At 45.7% G+C, this 21,923-nt stretch overlaps 2 protein-coding genes across 3 annotated transcripts in view; one reads left to right on the top strand and one right to left on the bottom strand.

Moving 5' to 3' along the window:
• Positions 1 to 21,923, top strand: part of SOX18 (SRY-box transcription factor 18) — a 229,234-nt gene that overhangs the window by 66,775 nt on the left and 140,536 nt on the right. The window lies entirely within an intron of this gene.
• Positions 6,977 to 21,923, bottom strand: part of PRPF6 (pre-mRNA processing factor 6) — a 41,593-nt gene continuing 26,646 nt past the window's right edge. The window contains exons 18-21 of one of the 2 annotated variants that reach the window (XM_063296883.1): positions 21,743 to 21,834; positions 15,511 to 15,625; positions 9,488 to 9,614; positions 6,977 to 8,306 (exon numbers count right to left, since the gene is read on the bottom strand). In XM_063296883.1, coding sequence (XP_063152953.1) covers positions 8,154 to 8,306; positions 9,488 to 9,614; positions 15,511 to 15,625; positions 21,743 to 21,834 — 487 coding nt within the window. In that variant the 3' untranslated portion in view covers positions 6,977 to 8,153. Of the gene's footprint in view, positions 8,307 to 9,487; positions 9,615 to 15,510; positions 15,626 to 17,369; positions 17,983 to 21,742; positions 21,835 to 21,923 lie in introns of those variants that run through there. The other variant, XM_063296885.1, reaches the window with a different exon arrangement.

Below are 21,923 nucleotides of genomic sequence, written 5' to 3'. Positions count from 1 at the left end.
GGTTGAAAGCTGCAGGGTAGAGACCCTGAGTTCGAGTCCTTCCTCAGACATGGGATTTTGGGCCAGTCCCTCCCTCTCAGCCCAATCTACCTCACAGGGTTGTTGTAGGGAAAATAGGAGGCAGGAGCATTAGGTATGCTGCCTTCAAACTAAAGGCCAGATATTCCCTGCAGAAGGCTCTGATGCTGGGAAAGGTGGAAGGAAAGAGAAGAGGAGGAGGACCAGCAACAAGGGAGATGGACCCATTTATACCAGGTGGTGGGGGCATTGTTGGAAGACCTAAGGACCAGGTTGGGGACAGATCATCCTGGAGAAAATCTATCTGGGTGGTCGCTAAGAGTCCACACCTACCTGATGGCACGTAGTGAGTCAATCAATAAATATAACAGTAATTTCCTTGCCTGCTTTCCAGTTTGCCTCAGAATGGGATTGCCTTAGCCGTGGCAATTGGAAAAATGCAGACACACTCCCAATCTCAAGATTTATCAACAGTGCAAAAGCTTCTGACAAACCCAGGATGTTGTTTAGCCAAAGTCCAGCAATCCGCAATAGGTTGTGGCATGACCTGGTTAGAAGCCCTCCTGCCAAGGTTCCACCCAGCCGAGTTTGATCTGCCTGATCTAAACCACAAAACTCCAAATTGCCATTAGATGGCATCAAAGAGACCCAGAAAGCTGTGTCACCTCCAAGCAGCCATCCAGACTTTTGAAGCCCAGATGTGGTCACCCTGCTCCAAGTATATATCCCAGCTTCCGCCCCTTTCTGATTTGCTTTTCCAATTCTCACTTGACAGGAGGTGTGAAAAACAGAGGCTGTTCGACTCTAGCTCCTACCAGCCCAGTTGTGCTGAATGGTAAGGAATGCTGGGAGTTGTAGTTTGCCCACATCTGGAAGGTGTCCAGTATCCATCCATGCTTTGAAATGTTCATCCTGCTTATTCCTCATTGTTGACCTTTTTTTTTTCTTTTTGGACTGTGTGTGTTAACAGCATTGTCATTTAAGATGATTTAAAAAGAGGCTTTTTTGCATCTCATTGTTTTGTTTTTGTTCATAGCCCAATTAGCCTGTTTGTATTCATCCACTTGATATTTGATGCAAAGGGAGCCCTTTATCTTAGGGTGGTGAAAGCTATGCTGTAGCTGGCTTTTGTCCCTGTATAGATCATAACAACACTTTGGCCTCACCAGGTTTTTCTGAGTTTGCACCAGGCCATGATACAAACCCATCCTGGCAACTTCTGTCCCCATGAAGTTGCCTCCATCTCGTCTCCAACCCAGGAGTTAGACAGACTTAAGTATGCACTAGAGTTTAAGTAGCGGTTCCCCCTTATTCCAACACTGTCCAAGGGCAGCCTCAAGGCTAGGCTTAATCCCCCATTACCTTGAGGGAAGTCAAAGGACTGGGAACAGAGGCCATCTTGGTAGGAGGAGGATCAGTAATGGACAGATGTTTCATGCTGGGGTAATTTTCTTCCAATGCAAGGGAACATGGAGAGTATTTTGGCTCTGCAAGGCCTTGGGTCTACCAAAGCATAATTCGTGTATGTTTCCTGCAAGTTAAGGGTTCTTTCATCTCCTGCAGAAGAGTTGAGGTGCTTGGGGAATGTCACTAAGAAACTGAACTGAGAGATGTTCTGGTTCAGACCAACTTCAGTGTCTGCCTAGCAGAACAGGGAAAATGTTCCTCCACTTTATTGTGGCCTGGGGAGCCATCACTGACCATGCAAAATTCAGAGCAGATTCCTGCCATTTTGAAACAGGAAAGACACAAAATATGGATTCCCGCAACATGCTAGGCTAGGCTAAAAGGGTGTTGGATAGTTACTGGTTCTTTGGGAACCCAGGCTGTGTTTCTGCATGTTGTATGAAATATGGTTGGTTGGTTGAGACACAGCATGTCATGTGAACGCAACAATTAGGTATTGTTAAACCTGTGTTTAAGATTAAGTGTGTTTTGTTAAGCCAGGTTTAAGGTCAAGCGTACTTTGTTAAGCCAACACCTCTGTAGGGCTTCCAAGCCCTAAAAGAGGTTTTGCACTATTGAAAAACCAAAGGGAACATTTCTAATCCACTTTCCCACACGTTGAAAATTGTGAACCCATACTCGTGTGTGACACAGCCCTTTTTGGCATCACTTCCCAAGGCAATGGGGCCCGGTGACTGTAGAAAAATTCACCGGGCTGCCTCCTTCACCAAAAGGTTGCCCATTCCTGCCTTAGAAATCCGTTATTGCTTTAAAAAACTGGCTGCATTCCTGTGTTTTTATCTGTAGCTGAACTGACAGAAATTCAGCAGGGAAATCTTTTGCCAACACTTGTCTTTGCCAGGAAAAACTTCCGCTGCTAAAATAATTCCATGTTGAGTCGCAGTTAAAGACACAGGAGAGATCCTGCACTGCGTAACAGCCTGGTTCCTTCTTCAGGTTGCCAACTTCCTTCTTTGCTCTGCTCCTCTGCTTTTAACCCAGGGAGGCACTCTTTCTGGGCCCAAGGGCTGCCTTTTCACTTTATATGCTAGGCTGGGAGACAGACTCCAAGGGGAAAAAAAGGATGGGCAGATCTCAGGCCAAAGATTAAATAACTACAATTAAAATCAATTAGATGCAGTTAATGTTGTTCCGTAGGTATTTTCCTTTCTTGCTGTATTAAGAATTAGTTTGGGAGCAGGGTATGGATTCTTCAAGAAAGGCTTTGGGGAACATTATGTGGCTTACCCTTTGTAAGACGAACCCATCAGATGGAACAAATTGTATGAGCGGCTTTTTGTCCTCGTGGACCAGTAAAGCAGAATCTGGCAAAATACTGCCTTTCACAATAAATGTGCTCGATCTGTATTCACATAACACTCCTTGCTAAATTAACCCATTTCGCCTAGAGTTGGCACAATACTTTGAACACTTGATGGGCAGGGTTTGCAGGGGGCACTGAGGTCACCCAAAACTTTTGCCTGTTGACCCAGTGTGGCAGCTGGGTCTCTGAGTTGGTCAAGCCATCACTTATCAAGCTTTCCCCATCCTACACTTGCAGAGACATACTCAAGTGACTTGCAAGCCCTTAGTATTAGCCGAACAGAAGTCTTTGCTGGAAAAAGCTGGAACTGGACATAAGCAATCCAAGAATTCCACTTCCCCAAAGACAAAGCAGGTTGGCAGAAGTTTCTGAACCCTTAGACCAGTGTTCATGTAGGACTGGGGTTTTCCTTGAAGAGCGAAGAGAGGCTTTGAGGGACCTGGTCCAAGATGTCCAAGATCTGATCGAATGGGCTCCCTCCGTCTCTTTTCGCTTAGGAAATGCCCTCTCCAGGCACCGTGGAAGCAAGCCTTCGCCATCACTGCCCCACTTCTGTGGAACAGCGTCCCCCCAGATATCTAAACACCCGTTTTTTAGGAAGGCCATTAAAGCTTGGTTATTCCATCAGACACGGGGGCTGGACTGCTGTGATCTTCTCCCTGCTAGCAGGCAATCGTTTTGGTTTTCAGTTATTTTGATGAACATCCCCAGTGTTAGATACAGAGGGCATATTATTGGTGATTTTTAATTATATTGCTTTTAACTCTATTTATAGAGGTTGGGATGCACACCATTCTGAGTCATTCACAACTGGAGAGACCTATAACCCCAGGAAGATAAAACAAATGTTCAGAAACCTCTGGTGCTGGGAGACACCACAAAGTTGGAGATAGCTCACTAGTACCCCCTTGTGTCCAAAAGTGGCTGCATCTTTCATTGAGGATGGATCCAAGTCAGTGTTTCTCAAACTTTAAGATGGGTGGACCTCAACTCCCAGAATTCCCCAGCCAGCATGTGTGGACTTCAACTCCCAGAATTCCCCATACTGGCTGGGGAATTCTGGGAGTTGAAGTCCGCACATCTTAAAGTGGCCAAGTTTGAGAAACACTGACTAACTGCCCAGAGTCCCCTTTTGGGGGAGATGGGCGGTGATAGAAATTTGAAAAATAAATAAGCAAGCAAGCAAGCAAGCAATTGCAGACCTCAGAAAAAACAAACCAGCTTTGTCACTGTCACTTGAATTTTCTTGGGATATTAATACTGAAATAAACCACAAAGCAATCTAGAGAGGTTGGAGAAAGGGGCTGAAAATAAGAGAATGAAATTCAACAGAGACAAGAGGAGGTTCTTCAATTAGGAAAGAGAAATCAAATGCACAGGCGTGGCCTTGGTTATGCCCAGTCTGCTAACTGCATTAGTGAAAAAGAACTGAGAATAGTAATCTGCAAATTGAATTACAGTTAACAGTGTGATGTGGCTCCCCCCAAAAATGCAGTTTTGGCTGCATCAACCAAAGTGTTTTTTGAATCACAGGGATGAACAATTCCAACATACTCAGCTTCAGTCAATGCTGACCTCAAGTATCGTGCCCTGTTCTGGCCATCACGGTTAAGAATTTCGACAAGTGGAGCCGTTTAGAGAAAGGCAGTGAGGATAATCAGAGGGACTGAAAGCTTAAATCGTACGAAGAATAATTGAAGGAATGTATCGAAAAGTGCAGGAGACACAGTAATGGGTTCAACTCGCAGGAAAGCATATTCTGATTGAATTTTTAAAAACTTCCTCATGGCAAGAGCAGTTTGACAGTGGCCCTACGATCCAGAAGAGTGGTGGGCTCCCCTTCCCTGAAAGGGTTCAAGTGGCATCTGGACAGCCATCTGTCCGGGACGCTTCAGTGTGGATTCCTGCATTGAGCATAGCTGGCTGGGGAATTCTGGGAGTTGAAGTCCAGACATCTTAAAGTTGCCACGGTTGAGAAAGAATCACCTAAATGACCATTTTCAGCTCTAGGATCCTTGTAGGTTAAAGGCTTGTACCTTTAAACAAAGGTAGCAATGGGTCACAATGCTGTCTGCATTAACATATAGTTACTGTATTATATGCTCCTTAAAGATATATTTTTGGTATCTTACAAAGAAAAATCTGTAATTGCCATTGGGCATTGGTTAGTATTGAATAGATTACCTCTGGAGATCGTAGACTCTCCTTCATTGCAAGTGTTTAAACAGTAGTGAATGGGGGGGGGGGGGGTTGACTAGATGATCTTCCAAGTCTCTTCCAATCCTACAATTTTATGAACTAAATTCATTGTGAAGTTCAGATGTATCAGTCTAACTCTTCTCAAATTGGCTTGAAGGGTGAGCTCACACAACATACATAACTTGGTTATGGAATTAACCCATTTTCTGATTTCTACAACTGAACCGTAAGCCAGCTGAAAAGGCTGGATTCACACAAGAAGCTAAGCCACCCAAGTAACTAGGATTACTGACTAGCTTGGCATCTGTGCAAATGCAGTGCAGGTGGAAACTGGTCATTAATCCTGCTGGGTCAACATTAAGTAATAACAGATGCACATGTAGGCCTTGTGATGGACTGGGCCAATACAGGCTTCCTTCACTGCTATTGTCCCAAATGTTCTGACTAGGATAGGACTGGGTTGTCCTTCTTGTGCTAGGAAAGAAGGGACGAGGATACAACTTGATTTTAAAGCAATAGCAATCTTTCTCTTGATGGCTGCCTTCTACAGCCTGGTGTTTCCCATGTGGGTTGGACTTCGACTCCTGAAGATCCCTGGCCATCCTTCCTGGGAAGTACTGAAGATAGGTGCATGTATTCAGGGCAAGGAAAGGTCGGAGAGGACACCAGATCTGTATCTCCCTTCCATATGGACAATTCTTTAACAGCCTGAGTTTAAGAAATTGCCATATTAGTGGGGTTCCATAGATCTGACCTGATTTTACAACCATTTTTTTGCAGCAGTTGTTAAGTGAAACACCACAGGTATTAAGCGACCCACATGGTTGTTAAGCGAATCATGCCATTTCCCCACTGATTTTGCTTGCCAGAAGCCAGCCGGGAAGGTTGAAAATGGCGATCACGTGACGATGGGATGCTGTGGCAGTCATAAATGTGAACCAGTTGCCAAGTGCCCAAATCATAATCATGTGACCGCGGTGATGCTGCAATGGTCATAAGCAAGAGTTCCAGTCATAAGTCAGTTTCTTCAGCACCGCTGTAATTCCGAACTGCCACTAAATGAATGGTTGTTAAGCAAGGACTACCTGTAATGACACAGAGCTCAAGAGAACAAGACGACCATCATGCTGCTTACTCCCAGCCCCTCCCCTTTTCTAGAGCGGCTTTCCCCAACCAGGAGACTTCTAGATGCCCCGACCTACAATCCCCATCATCCCCAGCCAGCTGGCAGAGGCTTCACTAGACAGACCTCTGAACGTAAGGAGAAGACGGGAGCACCCCAGTATGTGGCTCGCTACCACACCAAGGGCAAAATGGGAAATGCATATTGTGAAGACGGGAGGACAGTGCGTGTCTGGGATGAGGACACCCCGAGGCATCTCCCTTGGCCCCCACCAGGTCCTCCATCCCACTGGTTTCTTATTTTCATTTCTATTTAAAGAAATAGAAAACTAGTCTGCTGCACAGCAAACCGGCCCACAGCATCCTATTTACTGTCAGTAAAAATCTCTGATCCCCCTAGGCATTCTTAGAAGAAAACTGGTGGGTCATTTCAGTCCTGGTGAACTGGAGGGAGGGAGGTGGAAGTGGGGGCAGAAGGCATCCCTCAGTGTGCCTTCTGACACAGGGATGCTTCCACTGTGGAAGTCCTTTTCCATGTCCTTCTGACCCATGAATGCTTCCAGAATATGCTTTCCCAATTCCAGATGTGTTCATTTATTTAGAAAGAGGGTGTGTGCGCCAGGTTCATGCATGTTTGAGTCCCCAAATAATCTCTGCTCAATTTAGGTGTCCCACCAAACTGTATTCTGGGTGCTATCAAAAACATCCACGTGAGCCCCTTGAGGAAGAATCAAAATATGAAATGATCCAAACCAAATTGATTCAGGGCCAGGCAGGCGTAAACCCGGACCAAACTTGTATTTTAAAGCAGCATGCTACTTGTATGTACAACCGCTGCTGCTAAGACAACTTTCTTGAAAACAAGGATGCCATGCAGAAACACTCCAATGTATTCCAATACACAAAAAACAGTTTTTCCTTAACAGGCTGGGAAGATTTGACCTGGAAGGGGATTCCAAGGGGGAGGAATTAAGCTAGGAATGCATTTTCTTAAAAACTCCAAGATATTGGGAAAGAAACTTTCGCTATGAGAGGGACAAGGGTTTAAATAGGGTTTGTTCAGGCTACATTCCCACACAACTGTATTACAGCAGGGACTTTCTCAGCATACCCACATCCTTCCGCCAATAAGCTTTGCTTTTCATTTAATATTCTCTCTCTATGGCTATCTGCTCTTCTGTGAAATCACCTGTTAGTTAAACACATTTTTTTCCACTCTCATTGGCTCCTATTCTGTATTTTGTGATCATTCTTCTACCGATAAGAAAGCACTGTTGTTTAAAATTCCAGAAAGAAAACAGAACATCCAGAGAGAAAAGGGGGGGGGGACCTGTTAAAACAGTACCTTATTTTAATTTCAAAAAGCGTTTCGACAAGATTCTGTCCTAACTCAATGAGCAGCGAGCTTCCCTGTAGCCACACTGCCTGTTTCTCTGCCCAGGTTTTCCAACAGACTTCAAAATTTGTAGCTTTCTAACTGGTCTGGTGGTTTTCTCCCTCCATTCTTGGTCCTCTTACAAAAGAAAAATTCCTAGTCAAGGATTCCTACAGAATTCTGCTGAAAAGTGGGTTTTAAACCACTTGGGGTTTTCTTGTAGAAAAATAGACCTCACTCTTTAAATAGCCCGGTAGGTACTCAAGGGCAAGGAGGCGATTTTAGGTAGGCAAACTGAATTATCAGAAAGCTGGCAGGTCCATAGGAGGGCCCACCAGCCAGATGCTTCTCAGGAGAATCTGGGGTAAAAAGGAAAAAAAAACACAAAACACCAGGAGAGTTTAGGCACACGAGGGAAAATGTGCCTCTCGACTAGGACTGCTAAGATCCGGTGTTTGCACTTCAGAATTGCTACGCTGCTATATGAAGCACCTCCCACCCAGTTCATTGTCCATGTGACTGTCAGCTATCCAGTAAGTGCCCAAGAAGGCACAGCTGTGGCAAATGTGCTCCCCAGATCTTTCTCTCTTTCGTGTTCTTTGCATGAGTGATAACCAAGAACACGAGAGCCCAACCCGAGGCTTCCTTTGATTCCACACCTCCCGAGCTCTAGAAGGTGTTCTTGATCTTGGCTGCCACCAGGATCAGGATCTCGCCAATCTTCCTCTGCCAGTTGCTGATGTCCTTGGAGACCTCACACCACAGCTCCCCGTGGCGGGGCTCCGCATTTTCACAGCGCTTCCTCACCTCTTCCTGCTGCTCCTGCATCCGGGTGAAAGAAGGCACAAAGCTTGACTTAACCATTCAGGTGGCAAGACATCTTCGGGAGATGCACCACACAATCTAGCGAGGCTGACTCGGAAACTCGGGACGATTCCTGGAGAACCCTGGCTCTGCTAAGGATTCTTACTTTAACAAGAGGATGTACAACTGCACCGGTTGTACATTAAAGCTGCACGTTAAAGGTAGAGCTACAAAATGGGACAAATCCATTCTCATCTACCTTCCGCAAGTTACCCCACGTGCTTGGCTGTGCCCAACCACTTCAGAACAATCTTCAGAGATAGGAAGCAGCACTCTGGCTAAGCAACGGGGGTGGGTATGCTCCAGGTCCCCTCCCTTAAACGTTGCCATCTGATGGGACCTCGGAGGCATGCCTTCTCGGTGGCTGCCCCAGCCCTTTGGAACAGCCTCCCACCGGAGGTCAGAGGGACCCCTCCCCTTTTAGCCTTCCGGAGGGCTGTGAAGACCTGGCTCTTCCCCCAAGCATTGCGCTAGGATGGGGGTTGAGCTGAGAGGCTGTTTGGCCTGGTGCCTGGGGGGAAGGGTATGTTTTAACTATGTTTTATGGATAGTTGTGAGCCGCCTAGAGTCACCGTATGAGATAGGCGGCCATAGAAGTCCTGTAAATAAATAAATAAACCCATTTCCCAACCACTCCCCCCTCTCCTCAACAGAATATTTAGGGAGGGAGCACAGACTAATGACCAGAGACAAAATCCCAGGGAACAAAGCTCTGGTGGACAGTTGAGAGACAAGGAAAAGGAATCAGGGAGGAAAAAGGGATTTGAACAGCCCAGGAGCTGGGAAATAACTTGGGAGTTGCAAATGCACTCTATGGAAGATCTGGGGAATGGAGCAGTTAGGATTCCTAACCACCAAAATACCCAGAATGCAGCTCTGATTATGCATATAATATCTGGGTTGCAAAAATACAGGTGATACTAGACAGAAACAAAGGACCGAGTTTTCTGTATCTCTTTGCTGTTATTTAGCTTTCCACTGGATTTTTGCAGCTCAGATGCTTGCCTTGGCTTAACTCAATGTTTTCACCTACGGAAATCAAAAGCCATCTGACGCTATTCCACCATCACTGAAGCTTCCCCAGTCAGCAAAGTCTCTTCAAAAAAGTTCCCGTTTGAGTGAAGCAGCCGTTCCCTTACCTCGGTGCCATGCTGAAGCTCAAATTTATAAAAGAACGCCCAAGCATCTCCCAGGTCAGAATCTATCTTCACGGTCCGATGGAACCACTCTCGAGCCTTGGTTATTTTACGTTCACTCCAGAACAACCTGCAGAGGAGGAGGAAGGAGAAGACAAGCTAAGGCAGTGTTTCCCAACCTTGGCAACTTTAAGAGGTGTGGACTTCAACTCCCAGAATTCCCCAGCCAGCCACAAACATCTTTCTGAGACAGTCAGAGTCCTGAGTAGCACCAGTCACATCCAATGGAGAAGGAAAAACTCTGGAGGTGCCCCTTGGACTATTACTGGGCCCTTAGTTAAGGCCCTTACAGCAACATTTCTATTCATTTTTCACCGACAAGCGGCTCTGGAAATAGAATCACTGAGTTGGAAGAAGTTATTAATTCTGCTCGCTCTGTCTCAGGAAAAAAAAATACGGTGGAATTTGCAGATAAGCCAAACAGCAACGGCAACAAAGACAGCAGCGAGGATCTTTGGAAGTCTTTTCCGTGTGCAAATTTTTTAAAAAGCTTCCTTCCTCAGAATTTTAGAGGATCAACAGGCCATGAGACCAGCTCTGTGCAAAACTCCCAATTGAAGCACCCCAGACACGTGGCTGCCCAGCCTCCGCTCGAATACGTTCAGAGAAGGAGCGCCCACTACTTCCTGACTCGTACTGTTAGGTAAAACTTTCTAACTTTCCATTGGAATCTGCTTTCTTCAATTTCAACCCAGACACTGAACAGGTATCGGCCTTCTCTGTGTCATCCTTCACCGATTCTTCTAAGCTCATTTGCTCAGTACCCATCTCCCTTGCAGTACCTAATTCAACACCTGCAGAGGCAGCCATAAACACACAGAAAATGCCAGTCCTTCCAGGTAGAACAGACAGGAATCACAACCAGACGAGCTAATTCTACTTTACTGTAAGGCTACATTAACAGAACCTTGCAAGTCTGAAAGTCCAAATCACCCTCTCTCCCTATTTATTGCTTGAATGGTCAAGGTGGGTCTTTCCTAAGTTTCTTCTTTAGACCATTACCCTCTCACGGATTCCCTTTCCTTTTACCTGATTGTTCCCTAGGCAGCCTCTCTTCCCTTGGTTCTCCAGGGTCGCCCTCACATTCCATCACAGAAAGCGTACGTATTTTGCCCACACTTGGCCTGGGATCAACAGGCACAATAATCTGGAAATGCCTAAGTTGTCCATTTACGCTATGGTCCATCAGAAAGGCTTGTGAGAAGTCCTACTGATGGATAGGAGTTACCCAAGGGGGATTTTGTTAACCAATTACAACAGTGAAGTTCACAACACAATTAGATCTCATGCACTTTGCCCTTGAGGACCACTCAGAAGCTACACCTGGTCAAGAACACAGAGCCGCACACAGTATTGGGTGTTCCTAGGTTCGCCCATGTTACACCTCTGTTGTGTGAACTGCACTGGCTCCCAGTTTCCCTCCAGGTGGAATTCAAGGTGCTGGTTATCACCTTCAAAGCCCTGCATGGCACAGGGCCAGGTAATTTGCAGGACCGCCTCTCCCTGAGGGTATCTGTCCATCCTACCAGTTTGGATAAGGTAGGCACGTTCCAGGTCCTTTCCCTGAAATCCGACCACCTAATGGGACCTAGAACACGTGCCTTTTCCATGGCTGCTCCTTCCTTATAGAACACCCTCCCCACAGTGATCTGGCACGCCTCCACCCTTTTAGCCTTTTGGGTGTTTTTTAATAGTAATTTTATTAAAAATTACAATTACAACAATAAAAATAATGCAAACTAAAAGAAAAAGAAAAAACAGGAGGTGCAGAAAAGAAAAAAAATAGAAAAGAAAAAATAAGAATATAGTATAGAAAAAGAAAAGAAATAAAGAAATGACTTCTCCCTCCATCACAACCAGTATCAACAATTTTAGTAACTTATTGCCTTCTCTTAAAATACAACCAAGGAACTCTTCTTCCCATTCCCCATACCTTTTATTTTATTTTATTTTATTTATTTATTTATTGGATTTATATAGCCACCCATCTCACAAACAAGAGATTCTGGGCAGCACACAAAGAGCTAAAAACAATAAATACATTAAAAATATTTAAAACTTTTAGCCTTTCGGAAGGCCGTGAGGACCTTGCTTTTTACCCAGGCACTGGGATAGAATGAGGATATCTGGAGCTGGTTGTAGGGCATCCCAAGGGGATGACTGATGCACTCGTTTTTTGTTTTCGTTTTATGGCTTATGATTTTATAGTTACTCAGCTTTATTGTTGCTGCGAGCTGCCCAGAGCTGTGTTTAAGATGGGCGACCAGACAAATCTCAAATAAATAAATAAATAAATCCTTCCTCTGATACAGTGCTGCCTCTAAACATGGAAATCTATCAAAAGCAGAGCCGAAGATGGGCGGCCAGACAAATCTCAAATGAATGAATGAATGAATGAATGAATCCCTCCTCCGATACAGCACTGCCTCTAAACATGGAAATCTATCAAAAGCAGAGCTGAAGACACTCAGCACAGTTTATTGGTTTATTTTATTTATTTATTTATTCAATTTCTATACCCGCCCATCTCAAACCAGTGACTCTGGGCGGCTAACAATAAAAAACAACAACCAGACAATAGAAACAATACTAAGAAATTAAATATAAATATAAATACAGCCGAGAGATCTTAAAATCTGTCGGTGTCAGCACCACCAGGAAACGGGGCCCTTCCCACACTCGGGGCCCCAGGCCTGGGCTCAAAGCCAGGTCTTCGAGGCCTTCCGAAAGCCAAAAGGGCCGGGGCCATCCTAATCTCAGGAGAGAGGATGTCCCAGAAGGCAGGCACCACGGCAGAAAAGGCCCGTCTCCTGGTCCCCGCCAGCCGACATTCTTTGGCTGACGGGACCCGGAGCATGCCCATCCTGCTGGATCGGATTGGATAGGAAGAAACAACTGAGAAACAACGGTCCCTTGGGTAACCAGGTCCCAAGCCATGAAGTGCTTTAAAGGTGACAGCCGGCACCTTGAATTGCACCCGGAAACACACCGGCAACCAACGCAGCCCCCACAGCGTTGGTGTTACGTGTGCTGAGTAGCCGACACTGTTTACAACCCGGGCAGCTGCATTCTGCACCAGCTGAAGCCTCCGAATGCTCTTCAAGGGCAGCCCCATGTAGACCGCGTTGCAGTAGTCCAGACGGGAGGTCACGAGGGCGTGAGTGACAGTGAGTTGAGGAAGGCAACCAGATTGTGGGCTTACTTCTGAGGGTCCAGCTTTCCCTGCCTGTTATCCATTCTGAATTTTATTTCTTCCTTTTAAAAGAAATCCTTCAGTCAAACAACTGCACTATTTTACAGGGACCAGTTTTGCATACCAGCACAGAGGCTCAGTCAAGACCCAGGGATTTCCATTTCTTGACATTTAATAAAAAGGCTGTCTGGCAGATCAAGCTGTTCCACCGTGTAAGTTTATGGTCTAGTAAACACAATTGGGGCGGGGGGGGGGGGGACTTGTAACTGCAATAGCTGACAAGGAAAAAAATGCTACCTGCAAAGTATGTAGCACTTAATACTGGGACGTTGCTGAAAGCTATTTACAAGGGTTGTGCCTAAAAGAGAATCAAGCAAAGCCTGTTTGTCAGAGCAAGGGGAGAATCTTCATTTAGAACAAGCAATCACTCATGCCTGAGCTGACAATTTTACTAGGGCTGTTAAAACCTTGCTTCCTTTCCAAGAAAAAGTCCTTACAATTCACCGTGACATTTTCCAAGACACTGCAGTGGTTTTCCATATTCAGAAAATGGTTTCCCGTGGAATTAAGTCTGATGGGCCCATTCAGCATCTGCAAGAGCCACAGAGGACTACCAAGTTGTAGAGACACATTTCAGGGGACAGGTGCAGGAACGATGCCCAGGCTCCCTAAACCTTGCTCCGTTCAATCGGTGCTGGGAGGGGATCACAGAGCACAGCCAGTGCTCCTTTGCTCATCCAAGTAATGGAAGGAGACAGCGAGTGCTGTTCTGATGTCAGGGAAAGCGGCAAGAGAGACTCACTGGCAGAACGCCAAGGACCCCATTGCATTTTCCCTAATATGCCACAATCAAACCCCCACAAGGAATTCCAGTCAGGCTTAATTGCAAAAAAGCCTGGCATGAGCCAAGAGCGAGATAGCAAGGGTGTCTCTGAACATATGCCAGCACCTTTTGTTTTCTTCTCTGCAAAGAAAAACTTTCCCTCCCACCGAAGCTTTCGTGAGCTGCCGTTTAATAAAAGGTGTTAGTCAGAAAAGGTGCCCCCAGATTCCCTCTCTCAAAATAATCCAGCCCACATTTTCCTTCCTTCCCTGCAGCCTTTTCCCTTCAAAGGGCCGTCTCGTGCATTGTGGTTTTATTTCATTTTCATCAACAGAAAACAGGTAATTGCAGAAAGAAAGATAGCTTGCTATACGGTGACCAAGGGGCGTGCATGCTGTCTTCTCTTTAGTCTTTAGAGTGGCTAACAGCCTTTCTATCTCCCCCCACACCCAACTCCATTCCTTCTGTCCCATGTTAGAAAGGAGAACAAGAGAGAATTTAAGTCTAAGTGGTGTGGAGGAATAACAAAAGCAATAAAGGAGATGTTTGAAATTACCCCTTGGCCTCCTTCCATCCAGTACCTGTGAGAATGAATCGGCATGGAAGCTTAGGGGATGATATTGGGGAGAAGAGCCAAGGTTAGCAGCTGCTTGGTTCTTGGAAAAGCATGGCCCAGATACAGAGATCTAAGGAGATCAGTCAAAGCAGCTTTGTTAAGCACGGGAAGACAGAATGAGCAATACCTGAATCTGAAATAGCGCGTCAAAGTCCATCTGCCCCGTCAGAGTTCCTGATCAGATATACAGTATTTCCAGAACAGAGAGGAAAAAGGGGTGAAGAAATCCTTGTAGTCCATTCATGAGTCCCAAAAGATCAATCCAGGATTATTCATTATCAGCCAATGGGCAAATGGACTTTTTTGAAGGCTGCAGTTAGTCACACACCGTTCAAGTGTCTGACCCTATCCAGGAAGGGACAGATTGTTGCTCATATGGTTCATATACAAATCGAAGCGAGCATTTGTAGCTCAGGGTTGAACCGTGGAGTCCTTGATGCTCTCTGAGCCTTGTTGTTTTCTTGCAGACGTTTCATTGCCAGACTAGGCAACATCTTCAGTGCAAGGAGGGAGTGGGCCTTGCTCTCTGTTTAGATACCGTGGTTTGTCCAGCTTGTGTTGGTGGGAGTGTTGTTCTCTCCTTGGGAGTTCCTTGATAATAGAAAAGCCAAAAGACCAGAACACCTCCTCGCCAGCAATCAACATCCAGATATGCAAAGATTAACACTAGGGTTAACACCAGATGAACCATCAAACAGTACATTATACCTTAATCAGGGAACTATTAGCTCAGGCAATCAACCCAGCAGCAAACTACAGCCCAATCAAGGAACTCCCAAGGAGAGAACAACACTCCCACCGACACAAGCAGGGCAAGCCACGGTGTACAAACTGAGAGCAAGGCCCACTCCCTCCTTGCACTGAAGATGTTGCCTAGCCTGGCAATGAAACGTCTGCAAGAAAACAACAAGGCTCAGAGAGCACCAAGGACTTCACTGTTCATATACAGTCTGATTTCACTGAGTGGAGTCTGCTCCGACACACACGTTAGCATTAAGCCTAGCGATGGATTTTAAGTGTGTGCACATTTTTATAATCTGTCCCCAACTCACAGCACAGGTCACATTTTCTCTAGGAACTGAAACGTGGAAGACTGAGCAGGCACTGGTTTGCTGGTACAAACATTAATAAGAGTACAAGGGAGTAGGCTCCATGTAGCGTTTCATGTAATTTCACACAACTTCCTAGGCTCACAGCCTTTAGCGAACCCTCCAGCGGACTAGAAGCTTGACATCTTTTTTAAAACAGTGATGATTCCGGATAGTATATGCAATTAATATCTGCTTGGGGGGAAGTATTCAGCCTCCTTAAAATAAACAGGCATCATGACTTACTTGGCCACTGCCAGGAGGACGTGGGGATCGTGTTCACACTTCTTCAGAGCATCCACGCTCTTTGTCTTTCTTTGAGGTCTGGCCTCTAAGAAGATGGCTTCTGACCACAGATTTCCTAAAAGGCAGAGAGGCAGAGGTCAAAACTGATCCAGGACTATCTCAAATTAATACTGTTGATGAAGAAGCCTTATAACCAAGAGAGTTCCATGGTGGAATCTTTGACTCCAGTCACTTTAGGGCAGTATTTCTCAACCTCAGCAACTTTAAGCTGTATGGACTTCAACTCCCAGAACTCCCCAGCTAGCCATGCTGGCTGGGGAATTCTGGGAGCTGAAGTCCACACAGCTTAAAGTTGCTGAGGTTGAGAAACACTGCTTTAGGGCATACTTATTGTCAGAGAAGAGATAATGTTATCCTTTGCAAGGCGTAAAGTGTCCATTTGACCATTTCAACTCCCCTAGAAGGCAAACAAATGAAAAGGCCAAAACTTTTGGCTCCCCTTGGAGGGGGGGGAGAGATGGGGAACTATCAAAGGAATGATTGATGGCTTAATCTGTTGCCTAATCAAGTCAAGCCTGTTTATTTCAGTCATCAACCAGCAAACTTAATATGTTGTGTGAACCTAGCCTGGCAATGAAACGTCTGCAAGAAAACAAGACTCAGAGAGCACCAAGGACTCCACTGTTCATATACAGTCTGATTTCACTGAGTGGAGTCTGCTCCGACACACACGTTAGCATTAAGCCTAGTGATGGATTTTAAGAGAGTGCGCATTTTTATAATCTGTCCCCAACCCACAGCACAGGTCACATTTTCTCTAGGAACTGAAACGTGGAAGACTGAGCAGGCACTGGTTTGCTGGTACAAACATTAATAAGAGTACAAGGGAGTAGGCTTAATATGCCAACTTAATATGTTGCATAAACCTAGCCACCATGGCTTGTTTAACAAACTATGGTTGAAATGACCTCTGATTCAGCATTGTATGTGAACTCATGCTCAATCTAAGCAGGAGGAATTAATTGCAGATCTTCCCCAGAGGGACATCCAATTCCTTAAGATCTTAACCCTCTTGAAAGTCTATTTTCAATATCCCACCACTGTCAAAATCTGCAGCTGGTGGCATCCTGGAAAAGGGACTCTTCATTATTTTATTTAACGTGGCACACCACCAACTACCAGAATTTCTCAGCAATGGAACTCCTTGCTTTTCCAGCCAGTGGTAACTTTTCCATGTTTTTACACATAACAGTTCTCAGCTGTAATCCGCTCAGAGTCATTTGGGAGAAGGGCAGCCTATAAATGAAATCAATCAATAAACTAATAAATGCCAACTTAGGACTTTTGTTTCAAGACATTTTTGCCCCCTTTGCTTGGTTTTCAGGCTTCCATGGGAATACAAATTTGAGATTTGGTGCTACTTTCTGTTGGGTTTAGTATTATGGCCTGTTTTCAACCAATAATATTAAGCGCCTTTCGTACTCTACATTCTAAGAAAACTAGAACAAAAAAAAATTCAAATTAGCAATGAAAAAGTAGTCTTAAAAAAACCCAGAGACCAGATAGCACAATTCACGTAGGGCTCTGCTAGGACCAAAAGCAAAGAGACGAAACGTGGCCTGCAGGCGGCAAGACAGCACTGCCTGCGGCAGGGAAAGGCACGTCTTGCTACCAGCTTCCAAAGGGCTGGAGAAGAGACGGCCACGGGCTGCAGGGCACCCCCCTTTTCCCCCCTAGCCTTCACCTGCAGGAGCCCCTGGGTCTTTCAGGTGCCCCTCCCCTCTCCTCCTCTATGCCCCTCCTTAACCTGGGCCTTTTTCTTTCTTCTGTGGTGAGGGGCCCCTGGGCCTGCTGCTGCTGTGTCCCCTTCCCTCACTCACGCCATCCTCCCATCACTGGGGCAGGGCCAGGAGCGTCTGGGTCTCTAGTGAAAACTGACAACCTGGACCCCTTTGCTGGCTGAGGCCTGGAGCCTCCTCCCTCCTCCCCACCCCTGCATGCCCGAAATCTGCCAATTTAAAAACAAGGTTCCTGCACTTCTGAATCCAACCCAATGCTGGGTAGGGAACGTTTCATGCAAGATATACGTGGCTTAGAGTATTTGCAGGAGGCACCATATGTGGACCACTCTGACTGTCACAGCAGGTTACATCAACCTGAACATATGTACTCCCTTTCCTGGCTTAATCCAAGAACTGCTTGGCACAGAAAATTGGCCCCAGGGTCCCTCCTGGCACTGGACAAGCCAGCAATCGTTCAAGACCACAAAGCAGAGTAAGAAGAAAGCCACCGAGGTGTGGAATTTTAATCGCAGCAGACGGACCCACACACAAAACTCAAGTTATCGGTTCTCGTCTCTTCAAAGAAGGCCAAAGACAACCTTCCGGAGAAAGATGGGTCACGAAACCGAAACACTCCACGGGGAAGGTGTTCGATCAGCTCCTCGCAGAACAAGGACTTTCCTACAGAGGCCTGTTGCAAGCGGGACATTAGTGGACCAAGCAGTCCACCTAAACCCAGGAAAGGCCAAGCGATTCCCGAATATGCTGAAGACTTGCTCCTCGTTTCCAGCTAAGAGATGAAAGCTAGAGTCAGTATTCAGTCAGTTAACCCCCCCCCAAAGAGAATGGTTATTCCTTCCATTAATCAAAGTGGGAATGTTAATAGTCTGCCGTGTTTTCGGCAGAGGTTCTCCACAGGGTAAGAAACAGCTCTCATATATTTCCCCAAACTGGTTCATTTGCTTTTCACGCGCACAAAAATAATGGGGGTATTCAAATGAAGTCCTTGATTGATTCCTCTGAGCTCCGCACACTGGTTTGCTGCTCAAATTCTCACTCCAAACCATGAGTGCCTTTTATCAATGTCAAGCTTTTTTTTCATGGCTGAAGAGCCCTACTCGGAAGGAACGAGGAAGAACGAACTCACCAGGTTTGGATCAAAAAGCTCAGCGGCACCTTAAGACCCAATGTTCATTCTGGTTCATGTTTTTCATGGGCTGCAACAGAATTGACAGCCGGGGTGGTGGGGGGGAGAAACGACCTTTCTCTAGGAATGACTTTAGATGCTGCACTCTAATGAGGAAGATGTGATCAGCATGGCTGCGCTTCTCTCCCGAAGACAGCAAGTGCTATTTAGGGAGGTCACAAGTGTTATTTCACGCTGGGATCTGCAGCAAAATGATGCAGACCAGCTGCAGTTTGAAGCAGACAGCTCAGAACTGGAGCCCTGGAGCTGTTCCTAACTTTTTGGGGGGGGGGAGGGAATAGTACAGGAGGGGAGATTTAAAAAGGAACCGTGCTCCTAAATGGCTTGAATCCCTGCTCCCTCCCACATGTGAAATAGAGCAAAGAGCCTGATTAAAGAGGAAGAGGGAAGTATCTAGAGTTGGAATAAGAAAAATGTCTCCCTTCCTTCCCAAAGGGGAGTCATATAGGCTGGATTCCCATACTGTGCTAGGCCTCTGTTAGCTTTAACCATTGTTGTTTAAACAGGCCATAATATCTCATTTATTTATTTATCTATATATCATATTTGTTCACCACCCATCTCGTGCAGTAACGACTCCGGGCGGTTTACAAGTAAATAAAAGAATAAACGATGCATTATAAAATATAAATATAAGAATATAAAATATAAAATTTATAAGCTATGTTTTATAAATCATACAGGTAGTCCTCGACTTACGACCACAATTGGGACCGGAACTTCCGTAGCTAAGCAAGGCGGTCGTTAAGTGAGTAATGCCTGATTTTAGACCTTTTTGCCACAGTCATTAAGTGAATCACACTGTTGTTAAGCAAATCCGATTTCCCCCATTGACTTGGCTTGTCAGAAGTTGGCTGGGAAGGCTGCACATGGTGATTACGTGACCCTGAGGTGCTGCAACTATCATAAATACATGCTGGTTGCCAAGCACTGGAATTTTGATCACGTGACCACGGGGAAGCTCCGATGGCTGTAAGCGCAAGGTCCAGCCCTAAGTCACTTTTCCCAGCACCGTCATAACTTAAAACGGTCATTGAATGAATGGTTGTAGGTTGAGGACTACCTGTACTGACTAGGCAATTATCAGCCCCATGAGGTAAACCAGACCATGAAATCAATTCCACAGGAAGGCTAAAACTATTTTTACTGAGCGTGGCCACAATAACGGAATCTTATTACAAGTCTGATTGTGTTGCCCCTCCTCTTCCTTCTTATACCCCCCCAGTGAGTCAGGGAGGCATCTGCCCAAGTCACTTCCAAATGTTACCTTGTAGTTCTGGACTTGAAAAAAAGCTTTAGCCTCTTTTACTTAGGTACCAGTTCCTGTGTATCTCCCTCGAGGTCATCTTCTTGACTCTCTACAGCAGTGTTTCTCAACCTTAGCAAGTTCAAGATGCGTGGACTTCAACTCCCAGAATTCCCCAGCCAGCATGCTGGCTGGGGGATTCTGGGAGTTGAAATCCACGCATCTTAAACTTGCTAAGGTTGAGAAACACAGTTTTATAGTAATGAAGCATGGAATCAACTAAATGTCATAAAAAGGCATGAAAGGTGTGCATACTAACATACCTTTGCCTAATTCTGCACAAATTTCCATAGCCGGGGTCATAAAGAAAGCATACAGTGTCATCATTAAACAATACTTGGTTGTTTGCTGCTCTGTATTTACTTTGGGCATGTGCTCCATTGCAATTCAACAACACAGAACAATGCACTTTTGGGTAAGAAACCATTAAGGAATGCTGCAGAATTACTGCCCAATCTCTTAAGTCCACAGTTTAAGGCACCCCCTCTTGCACGCATCCCCTCCTTCACCGTAAAGAAGGCAGCTTTACAACAAAGCAAATCCAACCAGAAGCGCATTCAGTGCAGACTGAGCCATACTGGGGAGGACACTGACAAGGGGGAATCGATGCAGAAGAATAAGGGAGGGAAAAGGACAGAAGACTACTAGCACCAGGGGTGAAAAAATAGACCAAGAATCATAGCTTCAAGCAATACGCTAGTCTAAAATGAAGTGGACTAGCTTGTGACTCAAGTATTGTGTGAACTCAGCCATATGGGTTAATTCCATAAATTGAGGGTGAAATAAACCCACGCCTAACTGATAATGTGTTGTGAATATTCAGCTACAGGTAGTCCTCGACTTACGACCATTCGTTTAACGACAGTCCAAAGTTACAACTGCCTCAGAATGGGTGGTTTACGGCCTGTAAAGCGCTTCCAAGCATCGCAAAACATCGCACCACCACTCCGCAGTCACACAATCGCATTTCAGGCACTTGGCAACCAGCTCGCATTTATGACCAGTTGCAGCATCCCGCAATCACATGATCAGGTTTTGTGACTTTTTAGCCATTTTCCGGCTGGATTTGCTTAACGATCGTGGTGATTCACTTAACAGCCTGTGATGCACTTAGTGACCACCATAAAAATGGTCATAAACTCCGGCCCAGTCACGCGGTGACTCAACTTATGACTGCAACAACTTAGGATGGAAATTCTGGTCCCAATTGTGGTCGTAAGTTGAGGACTACCTATAGTAGGTTGCTACATAAACTTTCCAGTGGTATTTAGCATGCACTTTCCAAAGTACTTCAGCCTCTTTTGTGGAAGAAAACGCTGTCCAATGCCAAAAGATGTCAGGCTTCCTAGACATTCTCACTGTTTTGGGACCCCAACTGTCCCTTGACTCAAGTTCTGCCCTTCTGGCACAGGGCTTTCAGTCCGCAATCACTCTCAGGTCAACCAACAGCCTCTGGGATCAGCAGTTAGCTAACTGCTGTGAGCCGCCCAAAGCCATATATTTGAGATGGGCTGGCTATACAAACTGAAGCAATAAATAAATAAACTGATAAACTGTTTAATAGCTTCCTAGCCAATACTTTCCATGTCCTGGATAGCAGCCAACCTTCTCCATAAAAAGATTCGCATTCTCAGATTGCACAAGATCTACTGAAACATCGAAGCACAGGAAGCAAGAGTTGAAGGCCATCAAGTCCAGCTCCCTGCCCGGGGCTGGAATCCAGGAAACACTCCAAAAACCTGCTCCTCTCGCAGCTTTTGTTCAGCAATGGCAGCGTCATAAATACAAGGGGCAATCAGATAAGGAGGTCTCCTACGGAAACCAAGTGGCAGTGACTGCCGGCTTCCCGGCCATGCGATGCTTACTTTCAAAAAACGAAGAAAAGAAATTAAATTGTAAGTTGAGCAAAGTGCAAAACTGGAGTGACGTCTCTCCTACCTGAATTGGGACACTCTTGCAGTGCTTTCGCCATCAAAGTATTTGCAATGTTCTTCAGCCCAGCTCTGTACTCTAACCGCACTGATTCCAGCCTGCAGAAAGATAGAGCACCAGGTTTTAGTTACGAAAGCCGGGAGAAGGCTCCAGAAAGGCTTCCCGCAAACCATCACAGGATTTCCTC

This window comes from Candoia aspera, chromosome 3, assembly GCF_035149785.1.
Source record: "Candoia aspera isolate rCanAsp1 chromosome 3, rCanAsp1.hap2, whole genome shotgun sequence".
Taxonomy (NCBI): domain Eukaryota; kingdom Metazoa; phylum Chordata; class Lepidosauria; order Squamata; family Boidae; genus Candoia; species Candoia aspera.
Note: the sequence above shows the minus strand (reverse complement) of the source record. Positions and strands in the feature narration are given on the sequence as shown.